This window comes from Triticum aestivum, chromosome 5D, assembly GCF_018294505.1.
Source record: "Triticum aestivum cultivar Chinese Spring chromosome 5D, IWGSC CS RefSeq v2.1, whole genome shotgun sequence".
Lineage (NCBI taxonomy): Eukaryota > Viridiplantae > Streptophyta > Magnoliopsida > Poales > Poaceae > Triticum > Triticum aestivum.
Window position 1 is genome coordinate 194,141,382 of NC_057808.1, and position 24,764 is coordinate 194,166,145.

A 24,764-nucleotide genomic window follows, 5' to 3' on the forward strand; every position below is an offset into this window, starting at 1 on the left:
GTATGGTGAGTCATGAGCCTCCTGTAGTATTAACTTCCTGATCTCTGTGTTATTGGGCACATAAACATGGTCCTCAAACCATAAGGTGTCGTGCTCATCCTCACGAAAACCTTTGGCCTTTCCTTTGCTCATTCTCTCCTTTATCTCGGCAATCTCTTTGTCATCCTTCTGAGCTTCTCGAATCTTTCCTAACAATGTAGACTGAACCTCCATTGTTGCAACAAAACCTCTAGGAACAATCTCCAGTCGAAGTTCCCTGAGATCCTCTGCTAACTCCTTTAGTAATCCTGTGCTCACTAGGGTGTTAGCATAACTCTTCCGACTCAAAGCGTCTGCTACGACATTGGCCTTGCCTGGATGATAGTGAAGCTTCATGTCATAATCCTTTATAAGCTCCAACCATCTCCTCTGCCTAAGGTTCAGCTACTTCTGTGTGAAGATGTACTTCAAACTCTTATGATCAGTGTACACATCACAACGGTTTCCAATAAGGTAATGTCTCCAAGTCTTGAGCGCATGCACTACTGCTGCTAACTCCAAATCATGCGTGGCATAATTCAATTCGTGCGGTTTTAGTTGTCGTGAGGCATACGAAACAACTCTTCCGTCCTGCATAAGCACACTTCCAAGTCCTAGGCGAGAAGCGTCGCAATACACTTGGAAATCCTTGCGTATATCCGGCAGAATTAGCACTGGGGCTGTAGTCAAACGTTTCTTTAACTCCTGAAAGCTTGTCTCACATTCTTCCGTCCATTTAAATTTGGTATCCTTCTTCAATAACTCCATCATTGGCTTCGCAATCTTGGAAAAATTCTCAATGAATCTTCGGTAGTATCCCGCGAGTCCAAGAAAACTGCGGATCTCGCTAACTGAAGTGGGTGCCAACCATTCAGTGACTGACTGAACCTTGGTGGGGTCTACCGCTATACCTTCTCGTGATATAACATGTCCAAGGAATCCGACTTCCTTCAACCAAAACTCGCATTTGCGGAACTTGGCATACAACTGGTGTTCCCTGAGTTTCACGAGAACTAAACGCAAATGCTCTTTGTGCTCCTCCTCATTCTTCGAGTATACCATTATATCATCAATGAACACCACAACAAACTTATCCAAATATTCCATGAACACTTTGTTCATCATGCTCATGAAGTAGGCAGGGGCGTTAGTCAGTCCAAATGACATGACCGTATATTCATACAACCCGTACCGTGTGGTGAATGCTGTCTTTGGTATATCCTTCTCTCGAATCTTCAGCTGGTGATATCCTGATCGCAGATCGATCTTTGAAAACACCTTAGCTCCTTACAGTTGGTCAAACAAATCATTGATCATCGGCAGTGGGTATTTGTTCTTGATCGTCACCTCATTTAACGCACGATGATCAACAACCATTCTTAGAGACTTATCCTTCTTCTCAACCAAAAGCACTGGGGCTCCCCATGGTGATGAACTCCGTCGAATGTAACCTTTCTCCAATAACTCCTTGATCTGCTTCTTAATCTCCTCCAGATCATTTGCGGGCATCCGATAGGGTCTCTTTGATATTGGCCCTGTACCTGGCAATAGCTCTATCAAAAACTCGATTTCTCGATCCGGTAGCATGCCTGGTAATTCCTCTGGAAAAACATCCGGGTAATCCTTCACTACAGGCACTTCCTCCCGAACAATTGTTCATCAAATGACAACACATGTTTATGGCTAGGAAACTTGACCATCTTTGATTAACGAGCTAGTCAAGTAGAGGCATACTAGGGACACTCTGTTTGTCTATGTATCCACACATGTACTAAGTTTTCGGTTAATACAATTCTAGCATGAATAATAAACATTTATCATGATATAAGGAAATATAAATAACAACTTTATTATTGCCTCTAGGGCATATTTCCTTCAGTCTCCCACTTGCACTAGAGACAATAATCTAGATTACATAGTAATGATTCTAACACCCATGGAGTCTTGGTGCTGATCATGTTTTGCTCGTGAGAGAGGCTTAGTCAACGGGTCTGCAACATTCAGATCCGTATGTATCTTGCAAATCTCTATGTCTCCCTCCTTGACTTGATCGCGGATGGAATTGAAGCGTCTCTTGATGTGCTTGGTTCTCTTGTGAAATCTGGATTCCTTTGCCAAGGCAATTGCACCAGTATTGTCACAAAAGATTTCCATTGGACCTGATGCACTAGGTATGACACCTAGATCGGATATGAACTCCTTCATCCAGACTCCTTCATTTGCTGCTTCCGAAGCAGCTATGTATTCCGCTTCACACGTAGATCTCGCCACGATGCTCTGCTTGGAACTGCACCAACAAACAGCTCCACCATTCAATATAAATACGTATCCGGTTTGTGACTTAGAGTCATCCGGATCAGTGTTAAAGCTTGCATCGACGTAACCCTTTACGACGAGCTCTTTGTCACCTCCATAAACGAGAAACATGTCCTTAGTCTTTTTCAGGTATTTCAGGATGTTCTTGACCGCTGTCCAGAGATCCACTCCTGGATTACTTTGGTACCTCCCTGCTAAACTAATAGCAAGGCACACATCAGGTCTGGTACACAGCATTGCATACATGATAGAACCTATGGCTGAGGCATAGGGAATGACTTTCATTTTCTCTCTATCTTCTGAAGTGGTCGGGCATTGAGTGTGACTCAACTTCACACCTTGTAACACAGGCAAGAACCCTTTCTTTGACTGATCCATATTGAACTTCTTCAAAACTTTATCAAGGTATGTGCTTTGTGAAAGTCCAATTAAGCGTCTTGATCTATCTCTATAGATCTTGATGCCCACTATATAAGCAGCTTCACCGAGGTCTTTCATTGAAAAATTCTTATTCAAGTATCCTTTTATGCTATTCAGAAATTCAGTATCATTTTCGATCAATAATATGTCATCCACATATAATATCAGAAATGCTACAAAGCTCCCACTCACTTTCTTGTAAATACAGGCTTCTCCAAAAGTTTGTATAAAACCATATGCTTTGATCACACTATCAAAACGTATATTCCAACTCCGAGAGGCTTGCACCCGTCCATAAATGGATCGCTGGAGCTTCCACACTTTGTGAGCACCTTTTGGATCGACAAAACCTTCTAGTTGCATCATATACAACTCTTCTTTAAGATATCCATTAAGGAATGCAGTTTTGACATCCATTTGCCAAATTTCATAATCATAAAATGTGGCAATTGCTAACATGATTCGGACAGACTTAAGCATCGCTACGGGCGAGAAAGTCTCATCATAGTCAACTCCGTGAACTTGTCGAAAACCTTTCGCAACAAGTCAAGCTTTGTAGACAGTAACATTACCGTCAGCGTCAGTCTTCTTCTTGAAGATCCATTTATTCTCGATGGCTTGCCGATCATCGGGCAAGTCAACCAAAGTCCACACTTTGTTCTCATACATGGATATCATCTCAGATTTCTTGGCCTCAAGCTATTTCGCGGAATCTGGGCTCATCATCGCTTCCTCATAGTTCGTAGGTTCGACATGGTCAAGTAACATGACTTCCAGAACAGGATTACCATACCACTCTGGTGCGGATCTTACTATGGTTGACCTACGAGGTTTAGTAATAACTTCATCCGAAGTTTCGTGATCATCATAATTAGCTTCCTCACTAATTGGTGTAGGAATCACTGGAACTAATTTCTGTGATGGACTATTTTCTAATTCGGGAGAAGGTACAATTACCTCATCAAGTTCTACTTTCCTCCCACTCACTTCTTTCGAGAGAAACTCCTTCTCTAGAAAGGATCCATTCTTAGCAACGAATATCTTGCCTTCGGATCTATGATAGAAGGTGTACCCAACAATTTCCTTTGGATATCCTATGAAGACACATTTCTCCGATTTGGGTTCGAGCTTATCAGGTTGAAGCTTTTTCACATAAGCATCGTAGCCCCAAACTTTAAGAAACGACAACTTGGGTTTCTTGCCAAACCACAGTTCATATGGTGTCGTCTCAACGGATTTAGATGGTGCCCTATTTAACGTGAATGCAGCCGTCTCTAAAGCATAACCCCAAAACGATAGCGGTAAATCAGTAAGAGACATCATAGATCGCACCATATCTAATAAAGTGCGGTTACGACGTTCGGACACACCATTACTCTGTGGTGTTCCAGGTGGCGTGAGTTGCGAAACTATTCCGAATTGTTTCAAATGAAGACCAAACTCATAACTCAAATATTCACCTCCACGATCAAATTGTAGAAACTTTATTTTCTTGTTACGATGATTTTCCACTTCACTCTAAAATTCTTTGAACTTTTCAAATGTTTCAGACTTATGTTTCATCAAGTAGATATACCCATATCTGCTCAAATCATCTGTGAAGGTCAGAAAAAAACGATACCCACCGCGAGCATCAACACTCATTGGACCGCATACATCAGTATGTATTATTTCCAATAAGATTGTTGCTCGCTCCATTGTTCCGAAGAACGGAGTCTTAGTCATCTTGCCCATGAGACATGGTTCGCAAGCATTAAGTGAATCATAATCAAGTGATTCCAAAAGCCCATCACCATGGAGTTTCTGCATGCGCTTTACACCAATATGACCTAAATGGCAGTGCCACAAATAAGTTGCACTATCATTATTAAACTTGTATCTTTTGGCTTCAATACTATGAATATGTGTATCACTACTATCGAGATTCAATAAAAATAGACCACTCATCAAGGGTGCATGACCATAAAAGATATTACTCATATAAATAGAACAACCATTATTCTCTGATTTAAATGAATAACCGTCTCGCATCAAACAAGATCCAGATATAATGTTCATGCTTAATGTTGGCACCAAATAAAAATTATTTAGGTCTAAAACTAATCCCGAAGGTAGATGTGGAGGTAGCGTGACGACCGCGATCACATCGACTTTGGAACCATTTCCCACGCGCATCGTCACCCCGTCCTTAGCCAATCTTCGCTTAATCCGTAGCCCCTGTTTCGAGTTGCATATATGAGCAACAGAACCAGTATCAAATACCCAGGCGCTACTACAAGCATTAGTAAGGTACACATCAATAACATATATATCAAATATACCTTTCACTTTGCCATCCTTCTTATCCGCCAAATACTTGGGGCAGTTCCGCTTCCAGTGACCAGTCCCTTTGCAGTAGAAGCACTCAGTCTCAGGCTTAGGTCCAGACTTGGGCTTCTTCACTTGAGCAGCAACTTGCTTGCCGTTCTTCTTGAAGTTCCCCTTCTTCCCTTTGCCCTTCTTCTTGAAACTAGTGGTCTTGTTAACCATCAACACTTGATGCTCCTTCTTGATTTCTACCTCCGCAGCCTTTAGCATCGCGAAGAGCTCGGGAATTGTCTTATCCATCCCTTGCATATTATAGTTCATCATGAAGCTTTTGTAGCTTGGTGGCAGTGATTGAAGAACTCTATCAATGACACTATCATCAGGAAGATTAACTCCCAGTTGAGTCAAGTGATTGTGGTACCCAGACATTCCGAGTATATGTTCACTGACATAACTATTCTCCTCCATTTTGCAGATGTAGAACTTATTGGAGACTTCATATCTCTCAATCCAGGCATTTGCTTGAAATATTATCTTCAACCCCTGGAACATCTCATATGCTCCATGTCGTTCAAAACGATGTTGAAGTCCGGCTCTAAGCCTTAAAGCATGGCACACTGAACTATCGAGTAGTCATCAGCTTTGCTCTGCCAGACGTTCATAACGTCCGGAGTTGCTCCTGCAGCGGGTTTTGGCACCCAGCGGTGCTTCCAAGACATAATTCTTCTGTGCAGCAATGAGGATAATCCTCAAGTTATGGGCCCAGTCCGTGTAGTTGCTACCATCATCTTTCAACTTAGCTTTCTCTAGGAACGCATTAAAATTCAAAGGAACAGTAGCACGGGCCATTTATGTACAACAACATAGACATGCAAAATACTATCAGGTACTAAGTTCATGATAAATTAAAGTTCAATTAATCATATTACTTAAGAACTCCCACTTAGATAGACATCCCTCTAGTCATCTAGATGATCACGTGATCCATATCAAGATCATCACGTGAGATGTAGTTTTCAATGGTGAACATCACTATGTTGATCATATCTACTATATGATTCACGCTCGACCTTTCGGTCTCAGTGTTCCGAGGCCATATCTGCATATGCTAGGCTCGTCAAGTTTAACCCAAGTATTCTGCGTGTGCAAAACTGGCTTGCACCCGTTGTATGTGAACGTAGAGCTTATCACACCCGATCATCACGTGGTGCCTCGGCATGACGAACTGTAGCAACGGTGCATACTCAGGGAGAACACTTATACCTTGAAATTTAGTGAGAGATCATCTTATACCGTACTAAGCAAAATAAGATGCATAAAGGATAAACATCACATACAATCAATATAAGTGATATGATATGGCCATCATCATCTTGTGCCTTTGATCTCCATCTCCAAAGCACCGTCATGATCACCATCGTCACCTTCTTGACACCTCAATCTCCATCGTAGCATCGTTGTTGTCTCGCCAACTATTGCTTCTACGACTATCGGTACCGCTTAGTGATAAAGTAAAGCAATTACATGGCGATTGCATTTCATACAATAAAGCGACAACCATATGGCTCCTGCCAGTTGCCGATAACTGTTACAAAACATGATCATCTCATACAACAATTTATATATCATCACGTCTTGACTATATCACATCACAACAAGCCCTGCAAAAACAAGTTAGACGTCCTCTACTTTGTTGTTACAAGTTTTACGTGGCTGCTACGGGCTTCTAGCAAGAACCGTTCTTACGTACGCATCAAAACCACAATGATTTTTCGTCAAGTGTGTTGTTTTAACCTTCAACAAGGACCGGGCATAGTCAAACTCGATTCAACTAAAGCTGGAGAAATAGACACCCGCTAGCCACCTGTGTGCAAAGCACGTCGGTAGAACCAGTCTCATGAACGCGATCATGTAATGTCGGTCCGGCCGCTTCATCCAACAATACCGCCGAATCAAAGTAAGACGTTGCTGGTAAGCAGTATGACTATTATCGCCCGCAACTCATTGTGTTCTACTCGTGCATATAACATCTACGCATAGACCTGGCTCGGATGCCACTGTTGGGGAACGCAGTATTTCAAAAAAAAATCCTACGATCATGCAAGATCTATCTAGGAGATGCATAGCAACGAGCGGGGAGAGTGTGTCCACGTACCCTCGTAGACCGAAAGCGGAAGCGTTTAGTAACGCAGTTGATGTAGTCGAACGTCTTCGCGATCCAACCGATCCAAGTACCGAACGTACGGCACCTCCGCGACCAGCACACGTTCTACTCGGTGACATCCCTCGAACTCTTGATCCAGTTGAGGCCGAGGGAGAGTTCCGTCAGCACGACAACGTGGCAACGGTGTTGATGAAGTTATCGGCGTAGGGCTTCGCCTAAGCACTACAACGATATGACCGAGGTGTGTAACTGTGGAGGGGGGCACCACACACGGCTAAGAGAAGACTTGGTGTGCCTTTGGGGTGCCCCCTCCCACATATATAAAGGGGAGGAGGAAGAGGCCGGCCCTAGAGGGGGCGCGCCAAGGGGGAGTCCTACTTGGACTCCTAGTCCAAGTAGGATTCGGCCCCCCTCCTTCCTTCCACCGGAGAGGGAAAAGGGGAAGGGAGAGAGAGGGAGAAGGAAAGGGGGGCACGCCCCCTCCCTAGTCCAATTCGGACTCCCTATAGGGAGGGGTGCGGCTGCCCCTTGTGGGCTGCCTCCCCTCTTCCCTATGGCCCATGTAGGCCCAATCTTCCCCCGGGGGGTTCCGGTAACCCCCCGGTACTCCGGATAATAGCTCGAATCACTCGGAACCATTCCGATGTCCGAATGCAACCTTCTAATATATGAATCTTTACCTCTTGACCATTTCGAGACTCCTCGTCATGTCCGTGATCTCATCCGGGACTCCGAACAAACTTCGGTTCATCAAAACACGAAACTCATAATACAAATCGTCATTGAACGTTAAGCGTGCGGACCCTACAGGTTCGAGAACTATGTAGACATGACCAAGACACATCTCCGGTCAATAACCAATAGCGGAACCTGGATGCTCATATTGGCTCCTACATATTCTACGAAGATCTTTATCGGTCAAACCGCATAACAACATACGTTGTTCCCTTTGTGATCGGTATGTTACTTGCCCGAGATTCGATCATCGGTATCATCATACATAGTTCAATCTCGTCACCGGCAAGTCTCTTTACTCGTTCCGTAATGCATCATCCCCTGGCTAACTCATTAGTCACATTGCTTGCAAGGCTTATAGTGATGTGCATTACCGAGAGGGCCTAGAGATACCTCTCCGATACACTGAGTGACAAATCCTAATCTCGATCTATGCCAAATCAACAAACACCATCAGAGACACCTGTAGAGCATCTTTATAATCACCCAGTTACATTGTGACGTTTGATAGCACATAAGGTGTTCCTCCGGTATTCAGGAGTTGCATAATCTCATAATATAAGTCATGAAGAAAGCAATAGCAGAAAACTAAACGATCATTGTGCCAAGCTAACAGATGGGTCTTGTCCATCACATCATTCTCTAATGATGTGATCCCGTTCATCAAATGACAACACATGTCTATGGCTAGGAAACTTAACCATCTTTGATTAACGAGCTAGTCAAGTAGAGGCATACTAGGGACACTCTGTTTGTCTATGTATCCACACATGTACTAAGTTTCCGGTTAATACAATTATAGCATGAATAATAAACATTTATCATGATATAAGGGAATATAAATAACAACTTTATTATTGCCTCTAGGGCATATTTCCTTCACTTACTTGATCTAATCTAATCTTTTATCTGATTTCTTATTTTGTCAGATTTGGCCACAAGATGCTACATGATTTTTTGTAGATTGCAATGGCTATTTATTATCTGAACTGGATGAACACATGAAATGCAACTTATATTTGTCTCAGTACGCAATAGAGCACATGCATATGATTCCCTTCATTCCATGTAATGCATTGGTTCAAACAAATCACCAACAACCGAGGACTAAACCTCATTTTCCCTTCTATTAAAGTAAGTCATAATCGTCACTCAACCAAAAAGACATGCTTGGATGAATTTATGTCGGCATATATGTGAGGTAACTAGGGTGTACTGAAGCGAAACCCTTCCATAATTTCATTTTCCTCTATTCTACATAGGGTGGACCTACTGGTATCACATACAGATCAGCAGCGAAATGGTGACAACCCCATCCATTTGCGGCACATTCATTGCTACTGCCTCTTGATCCTTCAACACGACCTGCACCACTAAGCTTTGTCAATTTGGAGCAACAGTTTACTGCAGCCCATGTGACCACACACATCCATGCGAGTTGGGCTTATATGCTCTGTTACGCGTCCAGGCTTCAACATCATGTTCTTTAGCATATCCAGATAATGTCATTTACACAATTATAACTGAGTAGATGCACCCTATTTTTTGTTATTCTTTGAGTTTTCGTGCAGCTAGACATCGCGAATTGGAACGGTCAGGAAACCATGCCATTGTTGTCACTTTTTTTCCTCCTTCGGATATTGAGTGCATTACTAACTTCAGTGCTTCACTTTTGTCATTCAAAAGCTTGGCTTCAGGAACTTAGACAGAATAACATTTAGTGTCTTGTTGGTAGGTGTGATAGTTAGTGCTCCGATTCAGTCATTGTTTGTGGAGTTCATTTCGCATACTTTTGTGTTCTTATCAGGAAAAATCTATTTTGAACGCGTTCTAAGGCGTCACTTATTGTTGGTGAACATCATGTTAGATTACATAGGTCATCGAATTCATATTATATCTTTTTGCTAAGAATTTATATCAAAATATAGTTGTCGCAAATGGTTCTGCAGCAACGCGCGGGGCATCTTCTTGTTTTCTGAAAGAGAACCACCTACTCATGTGTTGAGATCAAGCCAGTTCATTTCCAACCATTTGAACCTTGATTTCTAGCCTACCCCAAGTTGCTATCCGCTCAAATCCTTGTCCTCCCCAAGCCAAATCTGTGAGGGAGTGATTGAGTGTTTGGGAGACTATCTTTTGAAGCACAAGAGTAAGGAGTTCATCATTAACTACACATCTATTACCTTTTGGAGAGTGGTGTCTCCTAGATTGGTTAGGTGTCACTTGGGAGCCTCCAAGATCTTCTGGAGTTGAACCAAGGAGTTTGTAAGGGCAAGGAGAACGCCTACTTTGTGAAGATCTACCCAAGTGAGGCTAGTCCTTCGTGGACGTAAGCCATGATGGAATAGACAAGGTTGCTTCTTCGTGGACCCTTCGTGGACTCGCGCAGCCGTTACCCTCCGTTGGTTGAAGTCTCCATCAACGTGGATGTACGATAGCACCACCTATCGGAACCATGACAAAAATCATCGTCTCTTCATTGCGTTTGATTTCTCCGATCCCTCCTTAATGTTCATATGCAAAGTCTTTACTTTTCGCTGCTCAACTCTTAGACTTGCATGTGTAGGGTGTTCTTGACTTGGTATAATTGCTAAAGCTTGCCTACAACTAAAATTGGGAAACGGTTAAGTTTTTATTTGGTTAAGTAGTCTAATCACCCCCCTCTAGACATACTTTCGATCCTACACTAGGGTTCTCAATCTTTCACACTTGGAGGTGTTGAAAGAAAGAACACAAGAGGAACAAAGAGAAACACTCAAAGAAAGAAAATACAAAGTCACACATCCACTAATTCCACAATCCCATCCAAGCACATGAATCCACAATCAATAGAAGGAAATAAGTAAAGAGGTAGTTCTTCCCAAATCCATGGAGAAATTGAGGTCTTGAGGGGGTAGATATTCTCCACAAGGAAGGCCTAGATGATCCCAGTATGGGTTTCTTCTCCAAAGTAAGCCTTGATCTCCGAAGGAGAGGGATAGATATGAGCAAATCTCTCTCTAGTTCTTTGTCTATGCTTTGCTAACCTTAAACGGAGGCAGAAGAATGCTTTGGGGTCGTCGAGGCCGGAGGTTCTAGGCAAGGTTCCAAGGAGTATTTGGGCTTTACAGAGAGTTTGCATGCTCTCGGGCTACTTCTGGGAGCAGGGGTTCCGGGGGCTCCAGGGTCCTTCTTCTTGGTGCTTGCTAGTATCTCCTCGTTCGTTCCTTCTTCAACTCTTGGTTCCGCCAGATGGTCGTTGTACCTTAGCACACATAGAGTCCCATTTTGAGGTAGCGGCCATGTCTCACTCGAATGCATAGAGAGCCCGAGTAGGAGAGATGTCACCTTGGTTTTCATAGCTCTTGCATGGGCTCTAGTCATTGGTCCACTTGGTGCTTGGGGTGGTGATGAAGTATACATGGGGATGACCCTGGGGTGCTCTGCACCAATGATGGAAGATAATACGGTGGATTAGAGCATGCCATGAAGCACAAGAAGAGGGGGTCCTTTCCCGCCACTGGCCCACACACCTATCAACATCAAGGCCCCTCAAGACGCCCTCACCCACGACACTTTGTGTGGCATGTGATTCGTTGTCTCACCAGCGAGTTCGTATGACTCAATGTCAATGGCTCCTTCCTCTTTGCCCACACCTCCATCCACATCTCCCTGACTCACCAGGACCTTTGTTGCGTCTTTGCTGGTTCATTGTCGATATCCCTTGAGGTGAAGTTTGTTTTCTATGTGGTGTTCTAGATGATATCCACCATTGGGATTGCTACGGGTGTGTACAGATTTGTTTCGCCCGTCGCAAAGCATGAGCTCTTTTCTCCCGTTCCAAAGCATGAATTCTTTTCCCGCATTGCAACACACGGACATTGGTGCTTGGTAATAATATAATTTGACGAGCGCCAAATGGGAATCGGCCGTGTTTTGGTCACAATGTGCAAAAAAAGGAAAAATAAACGCAGGCACAAGGCTGAACGCACAGAACGCAACCCAATATCAGCCCACATTGCGAAGCCCACAATGCACGCACAGTGAGATCCAGCCGCTCCCTTTCCATAAGTATGAATTTTCACGTAGTGCCCTAAAATCAACCTCCCCCCGGCCTTCCTTTCTCTTCCACGAACCCCGGCTCTTCCCTCGTACACCGCCGCCGCCGCCATGGACCCCAAACTCCTCTCTATGCAGGAGGAACCATCCAACCAGAGAAAGAAGGATAAAAAGAGCAAGAAGGAGAAGAAGCCGAAGCCAGCGGCCGAGGCCGAGGCCGAGGAGGCAGCGGCGGAACAGGAGGAACCATCCAACAAGAGAAAGAAGGATAAAAAGAGCAAGAAGGACAAGAAGCGGAAGCTGGCGGCAGAGGCCGAGGAGGCAGCGGCGGAAGAAGAGGCCAAGAGCAGCAAGAAGAGAGGGGTGGCCACAGAGGAACCGGACCAAGGAGGGGCCGTGGAGAAGAGCGTGGCGGTGACTGGGAAGGGGTTCGCGGACCCCAAGTATGCGCCGCTCAAGTCCTTCGCCGCCGCGGCGCTGCCAACCCAGGTGCTCGACTGCTGCAAGGGGTTCGACCGGCCGTCGCCCATCCAGGCGCTAGCCTGGCCCTATCTCCTCGATGGCCGCGATTTCATTGGCATCGCTGCCACCGGATCTGGTACTGTATAATTCTGCAATTTCTGCTCCTGTATCCTATCTCTTCACCGTGTTAATATGTTGCGTTCGTTGTAATTTCCCTATGCCAGGGAAGACTATTGCGTTTGGTGTGCCGGCGCTGATGCACGTCAGGAAGAAGCTGAGTGAAAAAGGCGCCAAGAAGGGGTTGCCGCGATGCCTCATGCTGGCTCCAACAAGGGAGCTTGCTCAACAGGTAAACCTGTACCGCATGTTCATTGTGCTGTCATTTTCAATGTTTGGGTAGATGCTATTCATCTGCTGTGGCAGTAAATTAGAGCTACTGGCGTCAACAATAACGACACGTGATACAACTAGCGTGTGATGCTCTGCGCACTTTCTATGTTTCTTCATTGAAGTGTTTCAGTTAAAGCTGTATCTTTGTGGCTTCCCTGATTTGGCATTGTTTTGGCATAATTATTTATGAGGATGACCATGTTACTTACATTGTCAGTAGCATAGTTTTTTTTGGAGTTTTTTGTACACACTTTTACTTACCCCCACTGCCACTTTTTTAGAATCATTAATATTGAATGGTTGGTAGGAGCAGTGTTTCTGAAGTGCTTAAGCATGTGCCATTGTCAACTCTTATGCGCAGTTTTCCGTATCTATGATTTTCAGTTCTTTCCAATTTGACCCCACTTGCTATGCTATCTCTTGAATCTTATCTGAGCAGCTTAAAGGGAATGTCATAATCATGTTTTAACCTTTGTCTACCGTTTCACGGTCATAGATAGGCTGTTTTGCTAACTGGGATATTGCCATATTCTTATCATAAGAACTTGTCTCTTTGGAATTGAATATACTGAAATGACTTGCACTTTATTACTGTGTTAGATCGCAGATGTACTTACTGAAGCTGGTGCGCCATGCGGGATAAATTCAGTGTGCCTCTATGGTGGAACATCAAAAGGACCCCAAATATCTTCCCTTAAATCTGGAGTTGTAAGATAACACAAACTCGATTTTTTCTTGCTCACCCTACTGATTGTTTCATCATATCGTGATTTGAAGTTTTTCCTATCAAAGAGTTAGCCTTATGAATTTTTTCGTTGTCTGGCCTTCCATTCGCTTATTTTGTTACTGTTCTACCAGGAAATAGTCATAGGAACTCCTGGTCGTATGAAAGACCTCATTGAAATGGGTGTTTGTCGTCTTAACGAGGTTTCTTTTGTGGTAAGTTGACTGTATTTCTGTTAGTTCTTTTGTTATTTGTGGTTGTGATTTGCAAAATAATTATTCTTATACGGACATAACTTGAACATCATCGTGTGATATTTTATGTTTGTTGTGGAGTTTGTGCTCTAGTATTCTTTTAGAAGGCTCATACCTGTTAACAGAAAGTATATTGCATTATATTAAGATCTTGAATACAGGATACACTTAGCAAGAAAAGTAAGTGCATGATTGGACTCCAGTAGCATTGTAGCATACGGTTGCTTGTTTTGTTGAACATTTGTACGTGAAAACGTTCACGTGGTTTAATCAAATCTCCATACATGGATAGTTGAGTGATAGGTCATTGGTAAAATAACTATGTATGACATAAAATGCTTAAATTATTTCCATAGCTTTAACTTTCTTTTTACCTAACCATATCATGCTGTTGTCACTGATCATAGTCTTAACAAATTGGTTTAGTTATTTACATAACTTGAACTTCCAGGTTTTCTCATACTCATAGCACCATGTGGGTGCCCAACTCATAATTCTGAAAAAAGAAACGTTGGTGGTAGAATGATAATAGTTATTTACATAATTCTTAATTCTTAACAAACTGATTTAGTTATTTACATAGCTTGAACTTCCAGGTTTGCTCATACTCTTTAAAACCATCTGGTTGCCCAATTCATAATTGTAAAAATACTATTGGTGATACAACTCAAATTAGTATGAACAAAATAACTGAAGGCACTTCCCCTTCCTGCACCCTTCTCTCTTTTGGATGTAATTAACCAGCAATGACTAGAATTAAACACAGGGTGGTCATGATGAAAAGTTTCATAATGAATCAGCATATGGCAGCAGTGCAGTCACCTGCAGCGTTTCTTGGGATTACTGCCAATATTATGCTTACCATTAGTTCATCCATCCTTGCATTAAATTTTGTCTCTATTGTCGAATTGAGTTTCACAAGTATCCCATTAAGACATGTTTGTATCTTGTAGGTTCTTGATGAAGCAGATCGGATGCTGGATATGGGTTTTGAACCTGAGGTCAGGGCGATTTTAAGCCAAACATCATCGGGTTAGTCTCTATCCCATGTGTGTTTGTATGTGTGGGCGGGTAGGGCCAGGAACTGCAGGGTCTGTTCTATCATTGCTATTGTTAGTATTAACGTTGTCACAATTATGTTTCTAGTCCAGCTTATGGATAATTGCATATTGGTAAGAAAGAGTAGTAGAAGCAAGTACAAGTTGACCATTAGCTGTAAAGTTGGTCATGCTTAAGAATGCCAACCAATAGACAGCAAGTAGGGTCGGTCTGTAACTCTATAAAAGGACCAAGAGTCCTTGTAACACAAGGTTGCGCGTTATGGATATCTAATAAAGCTTCCTACTAAGTAGTGGCTCTTTTGTGTACGTGTGTATGAAGCACATCAAGACAGAATCCCATTTGTGAAACACGTCTCTTCAGAAACGGAGTCCTGGGTGAGAGCTAGTAGCTACTTCTAACAGTTATCTTTCCATATTATGTCAGTACTATCTGTTTGGTATTGAGCGCATGTATGCCAAAAAGTTGACATACATTAGCGCAAAAGGGATGACAAAATAACTAGAGATATGCACCTGCACCTGTGTTTTTTTGCTGGATATATAAGCTTGCTACCATTTTACCCTCGGTTGTAAACTTAAGCTGTCTATGAAGTTTGAGCATGCTGTGTTTAGTATGATGTAGAAATTGTGATGATTGTATTGTGTGGAAGCAATAGGTCGGTACTTTGACCTTCTACATGGACTGCATTCAAGAGTCAATGAATTGCCATGGCTATTCATACCGTTTACTGCTTATCAATGCCTATACTTTAGCAGCTTACTGATACCGTTTTTTTCTCTGGATGTCTCTGTATCAATGGCCCTACAACTTTTCTTTTCTATATGATCCATAAATATACAATGTCTTAATGTAGTGCGTCAGATGGTTATGTTCAGTGCAACATGGCCTTTTGCTGTCCACCAGCTAGCTCAAGAGTTTATGGATCCGAATCCAATAAAGGTAATGTTTCTCTGTTTTCACCTTTCATGATACCTGATTGCTTGTTGCTGACCTTGTGGCACCTTATCATAGGTTGTTGTTGGATCGGAAGATCTCGCAGCTAATCATGATGTGATGCAAATTGTTGAAGTATTGGATGATAGAGCACGGGATTCAAGATTAGTTGCTTTGCTCGACAAGTATCATCGAGCACAGAGGTATATTGCTGTACAAATTTCACATGCTGCTGGTTGCCGATCAGCAAGACTGATGAAAGCTGCAACAATTTAGAGAAGGTCATTAAATAGAAACATTGGTGGTCAGCTACTCAGCTTGAAATCATAGAACTATTTAGCCCACCTATCCCCCTCTCAGATTTTCAACTTCAGATTCCTAGTTTGGCAAAGAAATGATTCCACGATTCGCATCAATCTATTGTTTGACCTTTCTTCCTGTACATTGCCATCATAGGTCTGGAGGCTAGCATATATCCCCACCCTTCTCCCCTTAGATCTTGCAGGCAGTCAAGTACAATTGGCGGATCCATACTTCCCTGTTCTCTTATCTTCCCAATTTCTACTGCTTCCAAACATTGCTGTCCTAGTCTCCTCTCTAGCAATCTTTTCTTGTGGCTAACTTCTCAGAACAGCAGTATGCTACGACTCAGGATGTATGCGATATTTAGTTTTAGTATTATTTGATAATCTGTCGAGTATAATAATATTGCTTCACACAAACTTGAATTTTCAGTATATTCACTTTGCCTGTAAGTCTTTTTTTTGGCCTGAACTGTTAATATGGGTCTGAGAAAATTGCACTTCCTGTGTTTGATGCAACAGCAACCGGGTTTTAGTTTTTGTGTTGTACAAGAAAGAAGCTGGGCGAGTAGAAGCAATGCTTAATAAAAGGTACCATCTTTTTGTCTGCAAGTCAATACTTCTATTACATATTTCCTCTTCTTTAGTTTAATCTATATATGTTTATTCTGAAGGGGGTGGAAAGCTGTTTCTGTCCATGGAGACAAGGCTCAGCATGATAGAACAAAAGCCTTATCTTTATTTAAAGAAGGAAAATGTCCTTTAATGGTATGCTTATTCTCTGACTTTCATGTACTCCTGAATAGTTCGCTTGTAGGCTAGCATTTAAACATGACCTCTTCCTTATTTTGCGACCTGAGGTTGAACCTTGAAGAAATCTTCTGTGGAGTTTGTTGATATCTTCAACTATTTATCAATGTCTTTCAAAAGATTAACCTTATAAACTTAACCAATATAATTATGAGAATTGCTTACCAAATATAATAATCGTTCTGGTGGTATGGCAGAATCACGATATTAAGTCTCAGCATTGCATCCTTTGCATTTTATCCTCTTTATTTTGCTTTTCATCCTATGATTTGTCAGCGTGTTTGCTGGGACATGGATTTTCTGCGCCCAAGCGCAGATGGTGAAAATCAATGATTGTAGAAAATTCGTGAAGTTAAAAAAAATCTAGCATGATACTAGAGTGAATCATGTTCGCTCAAGTTCTTTTGATTTTTTTGTTAGTTTGTAGTCTACATTAAAAGAACAAGAAAGAGTGCTTGGGCTCGTTTTCTTTCACAGCCCATAAGAATGTTAAGATTTTCATGAAAGTTAAAATGTGAACATAAAAATGAGACATAATCTACATATTAGAATGTTTTGGATGAATATATTTATGTTGGAAATAGGGTACCATTGGACGTTATCCACTGCCCTTGTTTGTTATAGTACTCCCTCCGTTCCATAATTCTTGTCGTGGTTTTAGTTCAATATATTACTAGTTATATGGCTTTCTTGTTTCACCAAGTCTGTTACTACATCGTAATTATTGCAGATTGCGACGGATGTGGCTTCACGAGGACTTGACATTCCTGATGTTGAAGTTGTCATCAATTATAGTTTTCCTTTGACCACGGAGGATTATGTACACAGGATTGGAAGGACAGGTCGTGCAGGCAAGAAAGGTGTTGCACATACATTCTTCACTCAAGCGGACAAGGTAACTTGAGATCATGTATAGACTAGAGACGGAGAAATCTTGAAAGTGTTATAAGTTACTCATGTATAGACTAGAGACGGAGAAACCTTGAAAGTGTTAAGTTACTCCTCATGTAATGTTGCTGTTTTAATCTCATATACAGGGACTTGCTGGTGAGCTTGTCAATGTTTTACGGGAGGCTGATCAGGTTGTTCCTCCAGCCCTTACGAAATTTGGCACACATGTGAAGAAAAAGGTTTGTGGCTAGCTGGAAACTTTACATCTCATATTTTCCTTTTAGAAGTTATATTTTAAGCATATGAAGAACACACATGGTATGGACAGATGCATTTACCATAACATATACATCAGTTATATCAACAGATAAATAATTATACCTATATGGCCTCTGGTTTCAATAATACCATATGGTAAGTTGGTAAGATGTTGGCCGATATGGTTGATTGTCCACCTGGTACATCAGCATGCTTTGTCTGATATGTTTTTCATGGGGGAAATTGTATGTGAAATTATGAATGGGTTAATAACTAACTGAAATGTGATACTAATGCATAATTTTCGTAATGTTGCATATTTTCTGATGTTAGTATATAAGATTCTTATATTACTAAAAGGTTCTGTTGGTTTTGTTATCTTTTACTGGCCTATCTGGGTTGAACTTTATGTCTGAATGCGTTCCAAGTAGTTTCTAATTTTCTTTAATTTTCTATCATTAAAATTTGAATTGTGATTGTAAAATATCGAACACCTGTGAAAACTGTGAAAATCTGTCTTGATGTTGGAACATATCACCTGATGATCAAAAGTGCATTTGTCAGGTCATATCGTAAGCATTCATGGCTGTATTGTTAAACCTGTCTGTTCTAAGATTTGCTGCAGTGTTTTAAATTGAGGATGCAGTCTGTCATGAATGACCTTACATAATGTGCTAATTATTCTTGGGCAGGAATCAAAGATCTATGGTTCCCACTTCAAGGAAATCACAGCAGATGCTCCTAAATCAACAAAGATCACATTCGGTGATTCAGACGAGGAGTAACTAACTTGCTTTGCTGGTGTTGGTCATACAGCAGTAGAAAATTCATTCGATACCGTAGTATCATTTAGATTTAGGTCAATCCTTTCCTTGTTTTCCTGAGGGCGGTTTCTATGTTCTTTTTGGAAGTGAAGAAAAAACAGTAAAGCTTGAAATGTACCAAAACAGTATCGGCAGCCTATTATGTCAAAGCTGGTGATTCCGTGGTGCACTTGTGTTTGTTTCCTTGGAATTGCTGCACTGTTATCAGCATATAAATTTGTTCACGTGTCAGAAAAACAATACTTGAGTAAAATCGTGAAGATCCACACACACACACAAACTCAGAGGCATGACCATAATTTGATTCGCATTTCCACTTAACTTCATTATCAGTACTAAGGGCATCTCCAACGCTTAAAGTTTATTTCCACTCAATTTGACCAGTACTATCATATTCTTGAGTCTCTCCCCACGGGATGACCGCTTCCACCAGACTCTATTTCTATTGGTTCACCTTAGATTTATTGGTTGTCTACATCCGTCTAATCTTTATCTACAAAAACATAATCGCTAAGGCTTAGTTTGGCAGCGAAGTTTTTAGAAAACTGTTGTAATTGAAAACCACAGTATTCTCATCGGCAGGCAAGTAATACTGCAGTTTTCTAAAACCAACGTTTTTCTCAGTTTATATGTGTTTGGCTGGTGCTGTTTTACCTAAGTTTTGACCAAGTATTTAGCATGCATGACTGACTATTTAGTGGCTGCTAACGGCGGCCGGCTGCATGCAGCCGCCATGCACACGTCCACCCGAACTAGATGTTCGGATCTGTAGAATGTGTCTACCCCTGCTGCATCTACATGCATGTCACCTAACCTGTTAGAATATGTCTATCCTAGAATCACGTATGGCCTTTGCTTGGGCCGCTCTCATTGAAGACTTGAACTAATCCACCTATATATACCCCTCTTCAAATGAACACACGATCGCAAGATCTTCTAGCCTTCACACAACAAGTTTCTCCTGGTTTACGGATGTGATCTACAGCAAGTTAGCAGATATGTTCTATTATGAATCATTTTTTTGGGGGTGGGGGGATCTAGGAAAGTGTATACCTAAGATGTCATATGCACATTTTTTGTAGGTGTGTTATATTGTCAATCAAAATGTTGGGTAATTTTTTGATGCGCAAACGTAGAGAAGATGATGAATTGGCTATCATCGAAGCTTTGTATGCTAACGATAGAAGCTCGGCCAACCACACACGTATTCATACATCCATCCTTACGGGAGATCGGTACGTGCGAGAAGTTCTAGAAGGTCATGAATTAAGATGCAAACGAGATTTTCGGATGGAGCAGTATATTTTCTGTAACTTGGTCCAGTGTCTTCGAGAGAGATGCCATCTAAGAGATACGAATTTTGTCTCAGTGGAAGAACAAGTAGGCATATTTTTATATGCCATTTCAAAGAATGCAACCAATCGTACACTCCAAGGGCAATTTCAGCATAGTGGTGAGACCATAAGTCGCTATTTCAATATTGTGTTGAACGCCCTGATGATATTGTCAGGAAGTGTAATACAGTTGCCTCCAATTAATGTTCCTTTCAAAGTTGCAAGCAATACGAAATTTATGCCATATTTCAAGGTATTATTCACATTTTAACCCTTCAGTGCTATAGCCAAATATAAATACAAAGTTTTCATTGTATCTAATTTTTTTGTAGGATTGTATTGGAGCAATAGATGGAACACATATTCCAATTAGCATATCTCCAAAAGACCAAGATCCATATCGTAACAGAAAGGGAACATTGTCACAAAATGTTATGGTTGCATGTGATTTTGATAATCATTTCGTCCATGTCAGCAGCGGATGGGAAGGTTCCGCTTCTGACGCTCGCGTTCTACAAGATGCTCTTGAAAATAATTTCTATGTCCCCGAAGGAAAGTTTTATTTGGTGGATGCTGGTTATGCGAATACGCCTAATTTCATTGCACCTTATCGCAATGTAAGGTACCATTTGGTGGAGCAGGGTAAATGCAATCAGCGGCCGCAAAATCCTCGAGAGCTATTCAACCTGAGGCATGCACAACTTCGTAATCATGTTGAGCGTATAATTGGAGTTCTGAAGAAGCGTTTCCCTGTACTAAAGTGTGCATCGCAATACCCCATCGACTCGCAAGCAGAAATTGCGATAGCATGTTGTGCTCTTCATAATTTTATTTGCAATAATGAGGGTGGCGAACAATGGTTGGACCAAGTTGAATCAGACATTGATCCAATAAAAATAATTGATGTTCCAAGTGGAGATATGAAGTATACAAATGATATACATTCTCTCAATGAGCGGCGAGAACTAGGTAGCACAAAAAGGGATGAAATAGCCGATGCCATGTGGAATGACTATCAAGACTATCTCAGGCGGACTAGAAGAAATACTGCATAACTTTCATTTGTTCTCCTTTCTATATATGTTTTTGTTCAGAAGTGTACTGAATAAAATAAATTCATTTATTTGAGCAATATTTTTTGGGTAGGTTGGATGTCTCATCAGTACAATAAAATAAATAGAATATTAACATTGTATACGAGGAATGAATAAAAAGAATAAATAGAGTTATTGTGCTTCCTTTATTCACAATATGGAAAGAAACATGATACTACTTAATTGGCAACGATTCATGAAACTGAACGAACATATAAATGAAATGGTAACATGATTAAATAAAATGTCTCCTGCTTTGGTAACCTTCAGACATGCGGGGCCACCACTTCTTTGATAATCACAGAAAGAACATCATCGTCTACTTCCATGAATGTTTGACGGTTTAGCATATCTTCTTTCAGATGGTTAATCATCTTGTGCTGGTCACTTGGTGTGAGTCCCAATGTTCTAAGTTTCTGAATACAGTTTGGCATGCCATAAGGATCATTTTTGGGGTCATTCCTTTCCATTTGGGCCATCTTGATTTCCTTGTAGCTGTCAATTTGCTTTGTCTTCATTTCCTTATAAGTCTGCATTTCTTCTTCCCTCACAGAAGCCAAGTTGGCCAACACAATGTCCTTGCCTCTTTTACCCTTAGTTTTGTAACTTCCGTCATCAGATCCTTTTGAATTCCGAAGCCTCTTCCTTCGAGGTGAATCCACACTTGTTAAATCTTCTACTGCTGAAACATGATTTTCATTACCCCCTAAAGGTTCTGAATATCCACCATATGATAAATCAACATCATCACCATATATATTTCCGCCCCAGTCATATTCTGGGATTGCTGACCCTGGAGCAGATAGTGTTGCCTCAGGAGAATCCATACTAGTAGCCCTCATAACATCATCAGTATAGCTTCCATTTTCAGGAAGATGGGACATATTCTTGTACCTCTCTTCAGTACCATCAGTTGTCCTTTTGCAATGCTTGCCTTCTGCCATTTTACCTGCATACAAATTAGGTGACTAATAAGTGACATGATAGGAGTAACTTCTTAATTTTAATCATTGTCAGAAACGAACCTTCATGAATTTCATATAGGACATCATAGTACGGAAATGGTTTGTGCCTCCACTTGCGTTGTTCACTTGATAGCTCCTCCCATTTTTCATCTAGAGCCGTTGGAACTTTGTTCTTGGGATCCCAACCAAATCCACTCTTGTCTACAATAGACTTGACGACATTCAATTCCTTCTTCAGCCTTTGCTCCCTATCTTTCAGCTGTTGAACAGTAAAATTAGCTCCAGGAGGTCTCGCATTTAATCGGTCTTTCATAGCCTGCCATCCTTCCTTTGTCCACCCATTTTGGCCACGGTACTTCCCCACATCTGAGTACTCTTTCATCATTGACACTAGAAAACTTAAGCGACCATTAGTCCATGCTGCTCTGTCCTTTTTTGGCTCTGCAATTGTTTTGTAATTGTTAGTTGAAGATTGGCCTAAAATTATAGCAAGAAAATATGATGTGTCGCCAAGTAAAAGATGATGTACCTACTCAACAAGACTACAATTAGATGCTGAGCTAAAACAAGTGCGAGAAATAGATCGATCAGCCGACCTTCAATGGCATGATTAATTTAACCAGGACGTACATCATTGTTCATTAATCAACTAGATTAAAGCAATACAATCTTGGGAGTGTTGCCATCATATTTTTTTCTATACGTGCATGTACCTCCAGTCCGGCCAAAATTCTATGTGCGTGTAGTGCGTCGTTGCTACTGCATCGGCTATCTAGCATAGCCTTGTACGTATGAGTGTCTCCAGACAGACAAATCGATCTACTCCATGAACTAATCAAGACGTGCGCTACTAGCCGGAAATTAATCACTGGAAACGACCTAGAAGCTTGGAAGATCACTGGAAACTAATCACTACCCTCGTCCCATCCAACGTTGACATCTACTGCTTGGAAGATCAGAACGGAGTATATTCAATATGCCGCCCCTTGCGTTGCATTCATCAGACTGGACAAATATCTAAGGATAGGCCATAGACGAGCGCATACCTTTTTTCCCTGGTGGTGAGCTTGATTGACTCATGGCCGAGAGAAGAGATGGGGGACTCGCAGGTGACGCCGGCTGGAAGAAGAAGCACCCAAGAGAACGTACGTGAATCAAACAGAATCAGCTAATAAGCATGAGATAGAATTGGTTTGCGAGATAATAACAGTCAGAGGAAAAGTAGGAGGCGATCTCATCCGGATATAGACGACGACGTCAAGGGCGCTCCGTTCGGTTTAGAAAAAAGAGCTCGGGACCTCTTTTTCCGATACAACAAAAATACCGTGGTTTCTGAGATACTGTGGTTTATAGGACTTCAGTTTTTCTGAAGCCAAACGCATCAAAGTTTTCAAAACCATGTTTTTTTTTTCCGAAAACCGCAGTATTCTCAGAGAACTTTAAAAAAACCTTGCTGCCAAATGCAGCCTAAGCTATGGATGCTTCGGCCGCACTCTCTACTCAACTATCTGTTTCTACTGCGTTGCGTTTTGAAGGCCCAATACAAACGAAAGTGGCCTTCCTTATTAGTAGTGGTGGAGACGTCAAGTCCGAGAAGGAATAACCTAAAGCCAGTGATAGAATCTGTACAACCGGCAAGAGCGATTGATCAGATATCGCATCTCCAATGACATACCGCAAATTGGAGGATAAACGATGTGCCTAAATTGAATAAACTGGATGATTTGCATGTAAGTTGGACATGATGAAGGCGTATGATCGGGTAGAACGGGGGTTTCTCAAACAAATGATGTTGAAGTTGGGATTCCACCCGCTTTGGGTAGAGATGATAATGTAATGTGTCTCTTCGGTTACATATAGAATAAGATTCAATGGAACTAAAACGGAAGAAGTTATACCCACACGAGGATTAAGACAGGGAGATCCTCTATCTCGCTATCTGTTTTTGATTTGCTCAGAGGGATTATCTAGCTTATTAGCTCATGAAGAAGAGGTGGGCGGATTGGAAGGCATACGAGTTTGTTGAGATGCACCATCGATATCTCATTTACTCTTTGCAGACGACTCGCTAATTCTTATGGAAGCAAATGTTCATAATGCAAACACGTCGAGGAGAGTCGTGGATGTTTGTTGTGAAAGTTTTGGGCAATGTGTAAGTACACCTAAATCTAGTACCTTTTTCAGCCCGAATACAAGTGTGCATGTTAGAGAGGATGTATGTTGAGATCTAGACATTTTAACTGAGGCCTTAACGGATAAGTATCTCGGTCTCCCTACTATGGTAGGGGTGGACAGGAGTGAATGTTTTCAGCATCTTATTGTTAGAGTTTGTCAGAGAATGAATGGATGGAAAGAAAAGGTACTTTCAATGCAAGGAAAAGAAATATTGCTGAAGGCTGTGGGTCAAGCAATACCTTCTTATGCTTTGACAGTATTTAAACTTCCCGAGACCATACGCAACAC

At 41.6% G+C, this 24,764-nt stretch overlaps 2 protein-coding genes across 2 annotated transcripts; both read left to right on the forward strand.

The window, feature by feature from the left end:
- Positions 1-12,029: 12,029 nt before the first annotated feature.
- LOC123120033 (DEAD-box ATP-dependent RNA helicase 5) lies at positions 12,030-19,077 on the forward strand. Its single transcript, XM_044540045.1, has 12 exons — positions 12,030-12,596; positions 12,685-12,809; positions 13,451-13,558; positions 13,709-13,789; positions 14,782-14,860; positions 15,744-15,829; positions 15,902-16,026; positions 16,648-16,716; positions 16,800-16,893; positions 17,666-17,830; positions 17,973-18,065; positions 18,777-19,077. Exons 1-12 carry the CDS (start codon positions 12,110-12,112, stop codon positions 18,867-18,869), a joined length of 1,605 nt encoding a protein of 534 aa, XP_044395980.1. The 5' UTR covers positions 12,030-12,109; the 3' UTR covers positions 18,870-19,077.
- Positions 19,078-19,850: 773 nt separating this feature from the next.
- Positions 19,851-21,297, forward strand: LOC123120404 (putative nuclease HARBI1). The gene is made up of 2 exons (XM_044540383.1): positions 19,851-20,495; positions 20,575-21,297. The coding sequence occupies exons 1-2, from the start codon at positions 19,974-19,976 to the stop codon at positions 21,295-21,297; spliced, it is 1,245 nt and encodes a 414-aa protein (XP_044396318.1). The 5' UTR covers positions 19,851-19,973.
- The last annotated feature ends 3,467 nt before the right edge of the window (positions 21,298-24,764 follow it).

Excerpts from the sequence above, each read along its gene's own strand:
- LOC123120404 (XM_044540383.1), top strand. The coding sequence starts at position 19,974 with ATGCACATTTTTTGTAGGTGTGTTATATTGTCAATCAAAATGTTGGGT. Across the intron at positions 20,496-20,574 it reads AATTTATGCCATATTTCAAG|GATTGTATTGGAGCAATAGA; the intron begins GTATTATTCACA and ends ATTTTTTTGTAG.
- LOC123120033 (XM_044540045.1), top strand. The coding sequence starts at position 12,110 with ATGGACCCCAAACTCCTCTCTATGCAGGAGGAACCATCCAACCAGAGA. Across the intron at positions 16,894-17,665 it reads AAGGAAAATGTCCTTTAATG|ATTGCGACGGATGTGGCTTC; the intron begins GTATGCTTATTC and ends TAATTATTGCAG. Across the intron at positions 18,066-18,776 it reads GCACACATGTGAAGAAAAAG|GAATCAAAGATCTATGGTTC; the intron begins GTTTGTGGCTAG and ends ATTCTTGGGCAG.